Source organism: Galendromus occidentalis, unplaced genomic scaffold (genome assembly GCF_000255335.2).
Source record: "Galendromus occidentalis unplaced genomic scaffold, Mocc_1.1 scf7180000077183, whole genome shotgun sequence".
Taxonomy (NCBI): Eukaryota; Metazoa; Arthropoda; class Arachnida; order Mesostigmata; family Phytoseiidae; genus Galendromus; species Galendromus occidentalis.
This window is the reverse complement of record NW_003805171.1, coordinates 353,627-364,588: the sequence shown is the minus strand read 5'-3', so window position 1 is coordinate 364,588 and position 10,962 is coordinate 353,627. Positions and strand designations below refer to the sequence as shown.

The 10,962-nt window shown below is 52.5% G+C and overlaps 1 protein-coding gene across 1 annotated transcript in view; it reads left to right on the top strand.

Moving 5' to 3' along the window:
- Positions 1-10,552: 10,552 nt before the first annotated feature.
- Ca-alpha1T (Ca[2+]-channel protein alpha[[1]] subunit T) overlaps positions 10,553-10,962 on the top strand; it is a 33,932-nt gene continuing 33,522 nt past the window's right edge. Inside the window, exon 1 of the mRNA XM_018638809.2 lies at positions 10,553-10,678. Coding sequence (XP_018494325.1) covers positions 10,586-10,678 — 93 coding nt within the window. The 5' untranslated portion in view covers positions 10,553-10,585. The remainder of the gene's footprint in view (positions 10,679-10,962) is intronic.

The following is a 10,962-nucleotide window of genomic DNA, read 5'->3' as shown; positions in this document are numbered from 1 at the left end:
CCGGCGTAGTCGCCACCGCCTTCCTTTCTTCGTCGGAGGTCTGAACAGTCGTGAGAGTGGCAAGTGTCCGCCCGCTCGACGGTCCGTCCGTAATAGTGGACCTTATCAAGAAGACCGGAACTCGAGTTCGCCCAGTGCCCTGGTTATCTCTAGAGGGTGCCAGTCGTTCCGGGCTCAGAGAATCGCCCTCAGTCGTGGAGCGGCAACACATTCTCCCCGGGCATCTTTTCAAATTCTTGGCCCTCAAAGTACAACGTCTCAATCCCCTCCGACGAGGCGTGCACTGTTGCGACTCCCTTGGACCGAAATGTCTACAAGCGCTTGCGAAACTTTGGATATTCCCAGGCAATCATTTCTTTCATCGTGCCGACGAGAGGTGCTTGACGCGGATGACGGCCACGATCCCGGAGCCTCGAGTGTTTTCCTTGTTCTTCGACGACGGGATTAATGTTGCAGTGCAAGGCATTTTGACGTAGAACCACGTCATTGCGCTCGCTGGAGGGTCATCGGTGAACATTTCCGCAGTACGGAAGTGACCGTTATCTGTCAAACAGGAATCGGCGTCAGAGGATTCGGGAAGAGTGCTCCGAGGGTTGAAAACCTACGAACAGAACTCAGCATTCATATATACGACCGTCTACGCAACCCCGTTCCACCACAGAAACGCTTTTCCACGGAAGCGCGTGAGAAGGAACGAAAATTCAAAATTGATCATATGGTGTTCGAGTTTACGGCTGACTACCGGCTGGCTGTACGTACAAAGCCTACAGGCCGACGCTTTTGACATTCCATCAGATACGCTGCTCATGAGAGCCACAATATTTTGTTTCACAGAAACTCGGTGTGGGAATGAGGATCAACAATCCATGATAAATTTACGGCTGCGATCTCAAACCAAAAGACCGCATAGAGCAGGTGGTGTCGTCATTTACAACCGACATGATTCGTCCGAACCCGCCGAATCCCTCCCTCAACCAATCTTGACGGAAACGATTGCGGAGATCTTTGTTTCGCTCGATTCCTAATCAATCAAATCAATAATCACATAAAAACAGCTGTCGGAATTTATATCGACCCAGGAGAAACCTTCTCGAAAATCGGAAGCTTCCTTTTCGACTCCGAAGGAAACCTCGACAGAGAATCCCCATTCATGATCTGCTGCGATTTCAATTGGGATGCGAACAAACTCCACCAGGGGGAACAATTGATCCGATCCATGTCAACACAATCTAATGACAGCCTGAAACCTAGTCTATCAACGACAAATAGTAACACCCGCCTCGATCTCATCTTCACCCGGAATATAATTCATCAAGATACAAGCAATCATATCGCCTATTTCAGCTACGGTTAACCAATATTCACCATCATGAAATAACTGAAAATTCATAAATGGCGCCGATGATCTATGAACCGCAAACCACAATCAACCATTCAAATATCCTACGGACTTGGGTTGATCCGGCAAAATTTGTTTCTCTTCTCCCTTCGTCGCTGCTACTTATCACTCAATCCGGCTTCGTTTTTCTTTCTCACATAATCGAGCTTATCGGATTCTGCCTCGGAAACCTTGCCTCTCTCAGACCGTTGGGCTTGACAACGGAGTCCATCATTGCTTCCGGTTTTCGCTCGAATACACGTGCGAGGATGTCATGTCATGACGGTGCGAAGCCGCCTGACCTGGTAGCTTCAAATCCCAAGCCGGGCTGCATGAGATGATGGTGATGAATGAATCTGGACGGCCTCAGGCCCGCATCTTGAGCGTACTCATGCATGCGGCGTGGGCTTCCAGTTAAAGTTGCCGAGAGGATGGTTGTTTTCCCCACATGATCGGTATTCACATTCCAGTATTCCCCTCTAGCTATTGGTAGTATAATATAGAATAGTAGCTATTGCATTTCGCAAACGAATGTATTCTCCGGATCGGAACTCAGTTTGATTCTATCGGATGAACAAAAGGCGACCACTCTGAATCCTCGCATAGATGTCACCGATGCGCTGACTGCTGATGGAATAATTCTCAGCACTCCAAAGCATGATCATTACTCTCTCGGATCATTCGGCAATGAGAGCAGTAATTCATCGAATTGACCTCGTTGCTTATCTCTTGACCCGCTCGTGCATTCCTCATCCCAATATCGAAGTGATAACCATCGTCTCCGCTCCAAAACATGAGTGGGTATTGTAATGCGTCGTATGAGTTTTAGCCACTCACTAGAGATCGCCGTTTCGACGATGGGAGTCATGTCTCGTGAATTGAATTCTTCACTCACTATCCCAATCGCCACTTCATTCATTGTGGGCGCGTTGAAGCGATGCTTGTTCTCTCCACGCGTCATTTTGTCAGCTCTCCTAACAACCACGCAATCCTCCGCGGGCATGCGCTCCTAAGCAGTCGTGAACGACCGAAATAGTAATTTGTTGTGTAGCTTGTGAAGCAGCGTCGATTTATCTGTTGACACCTGCATGGAATTGACAACGCTGGTCACCTTGCTCATAAAAATCCCCCATGAAATATATACATCAAAGGAATTAATGATCCGCCGCTTGCAAATATAGAAGTGATCGAACCCGATGGTAAACTCGTCCTGGCATATAATTGCCTCGTACATATAATCTCTGTTGTGCCGAAAGATGTAATTTGAAAACATTGGGTGTACTCTCAAATGCTTCTAGGAACTGGACTTCACTGACTCGTCTGGCCGATCATTAACGGAACTCTTTTCGGTACATGGGTCGCAGTGCCCCAACAGCAGGCCTCCTACGGCAACGGAGTTCCTCCCTCACATCGAGGTTCGGCGGGAACTTTCTACCGAGTATTGTCTTGGAAAACATCCCTCCCCTGCAACGATCGATACAGCCGCGGAGCGCAAGAAACAGAACTTGGATCTCCCGGTATGAGGTTCTCCTCCACGGCCGCTCGAGCGATGACCGACGAGCCCGCACGGCCTGATGCTCTGATCGCAAGCACCGTAATCAATACGTGAGAGCTACCGAGCCACATGTTCTCGAAATGTTGAGTGGTTTGAGGAGGAAATTGAAGCTTGGAAACCCCGACAATAACTTGTGAGAAGTCGTCTAACAATGAGAGCCGGCCGGCACCATCAGCAGAAAAAGATGGAAGAAATGATGCGGAAAATATCGAGGTGGCGCAAGACGGTGAGGCGAGCGCTCCCCGCGACCGTGCCCACGTCAGCGCGAGCGGCGAACAAGATATCGGCGGACACTGGCTCCGATCCGCCCGCAGGGCTGAAAGGGTCGTCGGAGATTCGGAACCAGAGGGGAACTGGCTCTAGATAGACAGAGGGGAGGAGAAGTAGGTTGGAGGCCGCCAGAACAGGAGACAGACGTCGTCGCAGGCGGTCGGGACGAAGCGCGCCCGCGAAAGCACTCCATTGGGCCAAACTGAAGTTCAATCGAGCGTGGCAAGTGTGGATCGTTTCGATTATGCAAATGAGCGATGGCGACCGCAGTACCACAATCTCCATTAACTCTCTCCCTGAACCCCATTCGTCGGCAAAGCGGTCCGTCTGCCTTGTCCTCCTGAATTCCGTTTCTGAGGCGGCCGCCTGCGTCGACGACGACGTCCTCTCGAGGGGAACTCGCTCACAACGCCAGACGGTAGCTCTCGCGCAGCCATACACCGACGGCAGATGGATTCTCCATCCTCTTCAGCAGCTGTTCTCCTGCCAGTTCCAGGCAACAGAATTCAGATTGCTTCGGACGTTTGTTTTAGACGGTGATGTGGAGCGTTCTGTCGGTCTCCCCCGCTCAACTGCCTCGAGTCTCTGTCTCGAGAGTCTCCTCGTCTTCCGTTTCAACATTTCCCTCTGTATACTTCACAACTTACAGCGTCGGCGCCATCCCTACGATCCCCGAGCTGTTTGTATCAATAAATGAATCATCACCTGCGCGCATTCCCGTTGAAAACGGCTCCGCCCGACAGTACGGGACCACTAATTCCCGGCGATTTTAGTCATCCTTCCCCGCTATCGTTGACGATACCGCGACGCTTGCTTTTCGCGATGGGAATCGAGAGCCTCGCGCAAGCAAGACTCGACGAGAACTCTCTCGTCGTTCGAGTCGATGGTTGATGTCCGTTGTCCGTCAGTCAGTCCGTCTTTCTCACTGAGTCGCGGAAAAGAAGTAGACCAGCGCTGCTGTAACAACTCGCCGCCAAGTCAAGTCTCGGAGCGAGCCAGTGGTGCGTTCTAGATCGAAGGCAAAGGACGACGACGACGCGACGATAGCGTGCCTTCGTCTAGTTGGTCAGCCGAGCAGAGTTGGCATTGATGTCGTCTTTGACTAAGAATGCCGTCCAATGCTCTCCTCTCCCGTCGTCGTCGGTTCTGCAGCCCGCGCTGTCCAAGCTCTCGGTCGGTCGACGCATTCGAATAATATTGAGCTCTTCCTTCTCGGCCGGCATCGCTCCCTTGTCGTGCTTTCCCTTCCCTCTGTTCCATGCTCGTCGTCCAGCGGTGCTCAGACACCGACTGGCGAACCACCGAACACCGACGAAAAATGGCGAAATCTCGAGCACCACAAGCGACAGGCCGGGCGGCAGAGAAATTGCGGCGTGTCACGACTTGCGGCGGGGAGCTCGTTCCGTCTTCGTTGTTCGAATTGAAGTCGGACACTTCGAACGGGAATGCTCGTTCCGAATTTGCGAAACAAAGCGATTCCGTCAGAGCCGGACTCTGTCCGCCCGCGTGTAGAATCAAAAGCCGAACAAGAGCGCTCTTCTCAGGACCGGAGCTCCCGATTGGACTTCCCAACGCAGATCATGCGAGCCAAACGGGATAAAACCAGACCTCACTCAACGAAATCAAAGCACGCTCAACGGCTCGACAAGACGAGCGTCGGTCGGTGGTCTGGGAACAATTTCACGATCATGAGACCGGGAACGTTCCAGCAGGACTGAACTTCCGAGCATGGAGTCCCGTACACCCGACGGATCCTGGGTCGAGCAGAACGAAACGGGGCTTGGGACGACGGCGACAGAGCTCCTCGGTACGCGTCAAGATGAACCTCAACGAGCGAAAATTCCGCGAACGATAGCTCGACCAGCAAATGCTGTGGAAATGACCGTGGTCTCATTCATAAGAACCGTCGGTCGTACGGACGCCGGTCTCCTTGAAGCTACGGGGTCTGCCGATTCTCGAGAGATGCGGAGACGCGGAGAGCTCGACTCCCCTTCGTCCTCCCTCGATTTGAGCCACATACATTTCTCCTTCGGCCGCATCACAGGCCAAAGAGCCTCTAACGGAGTGTTCCTCGTAGAACATTGGGTTGAAGAATGGCTCGCCTCTATGATGAAGGGAAAAAAGCACACAAGGAAGTAAACGTATTCGACAGTGTTGAACAGTCGAGCCGCAGGACTTTAAGGTTTCCAGAAACAATAATTCTCGGGTCAAGGGATTATCCTGGTCGGGGGTATCCCGTCCGATGCAGACGGGAGCAGCATCGTTCTCTTGAAGGGACTGCCGATCCACAAACTACAGCGAGTCGCATCCCGATGCTTTCCCACTCTGTTCTTGCTTCCGATACCGGTGAGCGCTGCGGCTCCAGGGCTGCTCCCCGCCTGTGGGGTATTTAAAGCAAGTTTGTGATGGAGGGTCACGGTTGTAGCCCCGAGCACGCTGCGACGGTACCAAACGCTTAGATGTTCCGACCGCGACGAGGTAACATTTTCTACTAGCGGGGATCGATCGTTCTCCGGGTTCTGAAGGCTGGAAACTCAAACGTGAAGCTGCTGGAGGGACTCGCTCGAGATCAAGACTCGCCCCTCGTCGACCTCCGTATGTGAAGTTCGCGGCACAACTCCGAAGGAGAGAGCGCCGCGTTTTTCGGAACCGGGCTGGGATTCAAATTCGCGCCGCTGTAGATTCCAACCACCTTCGGGCTCACTCTGAGACGAATACCGACCCAACGGCACCTTGGAATCATTCCCCGACCCACGTCGATGAAACTGGCCTGAGACAACCCGCACTTTTCCACCGTCAATGTTTCGATTCCTCTTGTTTCCTCGAGCCTCGAGGATTTTCGAATTTGAGAATTCGGGTGAATGAATAACTTGAGGGCTTTAAGGGAAAGGTTCGGAGGATCGGAATCTCTATCGTTCCTGCTCTAGGGCAGCAGAGTGCTCCGAGTCGAATTAGGATACCGAGACGGTTCGTAAGGTTGTAAATGACGAAAGCTCAGATATTGAGAGGGGGGGCTCATCTCGCAAGAAGGACGCATCGTACCGATTCTAATGAATACTTGTGGATCGACGGAGCAAGCGTGCCAAGTCGGACGGTCGAGGATTCGACAGAGAAAATCCTACCTTGTTATTTCTCCCCTGCTGTTTGAAGTGTGTTCTCAAAGCTAGAGGAAAAAATCGATAGTCTTGGCGAACTCCGTATTCTCCTCCCTCGCTCAACGACTCCCCCGTCAAGAGAAGGAACGTTTCCGCCGCTGTAGGCACATAAACAAGGGATTTCGAGAAAAGGCGAAGGTGGACTAGATCTTGTAAACGAGCAGAACATACCCTCATGTAAAGAACATTCTCAATTTTCGCTTTGCGCCAGATGTGTTCATTGTTTATGAACAGTCGGTCGCCGAGCGCTCGGGAAAAATTTCGTTCCACTGGCAAACTTAATCAACAAGTCCGGAACACCCGGCTCCGGAGAAATACCCGACAACTTGCGAAAAATTACAAGCTACGACGACACTCGAAATGTCATCGCACCAGCGAGGCTCGGCGACACACTGCGCGAATCCTAAATATCTGCTCTGAGCAACGGATGATCGAGACGTGAAGGGAAGAATTCAGGCGAAATGTTTTTCTCGTCTCTGCCCGGGGGTCGGTAGAAATCGTGGGATTCCGAGGTACCTATAGAGGACGGAAGACGGATGCACAGAAGTCACACTAGGACGGGCAAGAAGATCCGACCGTCGCACCTTGTCAGAGAAAACATCACGCCTCCTGTGTTTTATGGGGGCCAGACTAAGAGACCCCAAGAGAGATTCAGTCCTCGTCCACCGCGGTCACAGCATCCATTCAAGTCCCGCGTGGTCGCCTGAGAAGAGAGCGAGGACGTACGTTAAGCGAAACGCCCAAAACATCTCGAACGCCCAACAGCTCTCCTCGGTCGAAGGATTGAAGCATCTGACGACGCTCGTTCCTCCGGAATGTCAAGGATTCTTGCCCCATATTGCAGGTACTGCGGATCTCCCGCGGCCAGCCCTAGAAGCGCTTCGGATATGCCGCGTGAGCCTATTCAAAGACGAGAAGAATGCTTGCTCTCGTTATCGATGGCCACGGAACGACCTGAAGAACTTTCCTCCGGAGGCTATTGGGCGCTGATGATGCGAGACACCTCCGAGACGAATGGGCATCCACGGGGAGGGAGTCGCATGAATTCCCCAGCCCCCACATTTAGGGAATGAGACTAACGCCGAATGTCACCCGACCGGATAGCCACGAGCCGTGTCCCGTTATGAACGAGACAACAGGTTTGCTATTAAGTGAAGGGAGTATCCACTACGACTGGGCTCGGAGATTCGATACCTGCGTCTTCGAGAATCGCTCTCCGTGAGGAACTGAGGTTCCATGGCGCTCCGTAGGTCATTTCGCGGATCTTGAACATTCGACGGGACGTTGACGATCGGCGATCAATAACATTTTCGGTTTCCTCCCCCGATCTTGAATCGGCACTCCGTCGCTTGCACCGTCCAAGACTCGTCGCTGGTCTTCCTCCGTCGGTCCCGCTCGTCGGGCTCTTACAACGAGCGCTGAGCCGACCACGTGCCAAGATTCTGCGCTCGTTTCCGGGTGATATTTCATCTGCGACGCATCCGATATGCTGGAAGCGCTCCTCAAATTTCTTGAGAAGAGTCGGTCTCGCCCTCTTCGAGCGAGGAACTGGGACTTGGGCTGATCGACGATCAGACGCGAAATCACTTAGCGCGCCGATGTTCGAAGTTGGATCGCTCGAGGTGCCTATCCCAGCGCTCACTCGTTGCTGTGGCTCGTCTGCGCCAGATCTCACGACGTTATCTGAAGTCGCCTCAGCGTTCGGGAGGTGAGAGCTGATATCGTCGGCGTTCACGTGGAGGGTTGATGGTCCCGAAATCCTCATCCTCGCGAGCCTCTGGTCTGAGGAATAAGCCTGATTTTGCGAGCACATCTCGTCGCGGATGCGATCTCTCCCGCGCATTTGAGGCCCTCGCCCGGGGCCAGACGAACGATAAGCGGTCCCGAGGAGTTTCATCGTTCCGCAGGTATCCCTAGACATTGTGCTTCCAAGCTCAAGTAAGGTGGAAGTTTGATCGTGGGGAGGAGTAGCTCAGAAACGGGGCGGCCCCGACCGAGGGAAACTTAACGGTTCTCGCCGTCTCGCTCCTCGCGCACAGGATATGGAGACCTCCAATCGAAGGTAATGAGCGAGAGAACTTGCGGTGGAATCGACAGGGACAAGTCTCCGTGCCTCCCATCTTCCCCCCACGAGGAATGGAGGCAGCTCGGCTCCTCACACAAACGTGCAGAAATTGAGATTCGAGTGGCATCTTACTCCGTTATGGAGCGCTAAATAGCGGCTAAACCTGTTCTCTCCCCTTCCCCCTTTCCCCCGAAAGGGTTAAGGACTCTACCCGAGGGTCGGATCGCTTCGATGCCTTTACCCGGAATCCGGTCGTGTGAATCTGATTTGAGTGCCGCCGCTCTTAGACCATTAAGGACACTTGAAATCCAATTTTTCATTGGAATGAACTCAACGGGCGGAGTCCTACTCTCCTTGGGAAATAATTTCCCAAGACAGATAGCGCTGTAGGGGTGTCAGAGGGAAGGAAGCTCAAGGGAGTCAGTGAATTGTTGAGAAAGTTCACGCTACCATTCGTGAGAGCGACTCCGTGATCTCGATACTTTGTTCCGCTTCGGAAGCAGTGGCTGCACGGACAGGAGTCAGTACTACATATCGACATCGGATACTTCCGCGAACGTATCGGAGTCCTTGCGACAGCAGATGAAATCTCGACTGCCGGCCTAGTTCGCGGATTTCGGTCCGAACCCATGCGGGTATGCCATTTTTATTCGAGTACGTCCCCGGGAACAGTATATTCTGTCGGGTATAACTTGCGACTGGCGCTGAGTTCGCTTAGGAAGTCGGGCATGACTGCTGAATGGAGTTTCTCTCGCCATTCCCCTCGTTTCCAGAGAGCCTTGAGATCTTCGATCGAAGATCATGGCTGGAGTCATGCGAGGTCCTTGGAGCCTCGGAGTGCGCTGGCAACCGTGGGAAGCAATCGGTGTCAGGAGCACCTCGTATTCTCTAGGGAGCGAGGTTCCCGAATTGGGAGGGGGCGGAAAAGCCCGGCAACGTTGGAGCTGTAATACTGCTTTCTCCTCGCGGCGATTTTCGGAATGGGCCGACAAAGAGTTTATCGCCGAGGGAAGGTGCATCACGCTACGAGAGACTCCGCATTTACAATTCGAGCCCCCAAACTGCGAGCGCCATGGTACTTGAGGTCCGGCGTGTGAGGCTCGTCGCCCCTGAGATCTGCAGCCGCCGACAATGGTGATGTTCGTGGCTTGAGAGTTCAAGACTCGGGAAAGCTCGCCGAGGGACGCTCTCTTGTAAATTAGCCGCCGGTTATACTGCTCGGTTGTTCTGCTCTAATGGGGCTCGCGTTGGGCTGGTAATCAATAATAAACAAGGCTCTACGTCATGCGCACGTCGCGCATCGCACCCGGCACCTACATAACATTATCGAACAGAATGCTCCGAAAAACGCACTAGTCCTTGATGAATTATTACTCAACGTCTGAGACAGCGGAAACTTCCGGTTCGGATGTCTCGAGCTTCATACTGAGGCCCGACTCTGCTGGGGACCGACGCCGATGATCGAAACAGACGGGGTGAGGAAGACGTGATTACTCATACAAAGACCGATAACGACACCAGGGAAAATGAAGCCGGCCCCTCGTCGGAATTAGCAAGGGTTCCAGACTATTGTTTTCCGCAAGATATTCTCCGGAGGCGGTTTCTGAGACCCTGGGATCGGATACGAGTCTCGCAAAGTCGTCTCACCCTCGAGATGCTCGGAACATGAATATTTCCAAGCAGCGGCTACCATTTCCGTTGCTGTTATTTCTCACTGATCCATTACGGCCGCGAGAGGTCCTCTCGCAGCGTGATCGCTCAGATCATTGCTATTTTTAAGTTGTTCCATTATTCATAGGTCACGTTTTTTGGTGCATTTTCACTGTGCTGCAAGGTCAGCCGTCGGCCAATCGGGTGGATGAACATTAACAAATGGGAGTATGAGTCGCTGCATGTTCCGGTGAAGTACGTGCTGTTTGGTGATGAGCTCCGTCTTGTTCTGTTCTGGCGAGAACTTCTGAATTCTTTTGTTCTCTCCGAAATGGATGTCTTTTCGCTTACCTAGGGATACCTACCTACATAGATTAAGTCCACTACGTATGATTAGCAAGAATCGGAAATCTCGAGATTTTGGCAGGCCACCCTCGGGGGCCGATCAGTTTTCCTTAACGCCAGGTTTCTTCTCCCTTCTTCGATCGAACACGTGGTTCGAGCGAGCTTCTATGCTGGTCATCTTGCTCAACTGCATAACGCTCGGAATGTATCAACCGTGTGCCGACGAACTTTGTGTAAACACAAGATGCCAAATTTTACAGGTAAGTTCCGTCCCTTGGATATGTAGAACTATTACCCCGGTTTAGTGGACTCCCGCTTATACTGGACCGATTGCCCCGTTGCCGACCTTTATATACCAATCTCATTCTCTCGGTTATATAGTGAACGCTTTATGCCGTTTCCTTGAGATGGGCACACTATAGCGGGACTGTACTGTATCGAGTGCTTTCGTCACCGATGCCAGAGGCTCCAGCTATAGCTTGAGAGACCAGTCGACATTACCACCGTGCAGTTTACCACAGATATGCACACTTATTATGTATAT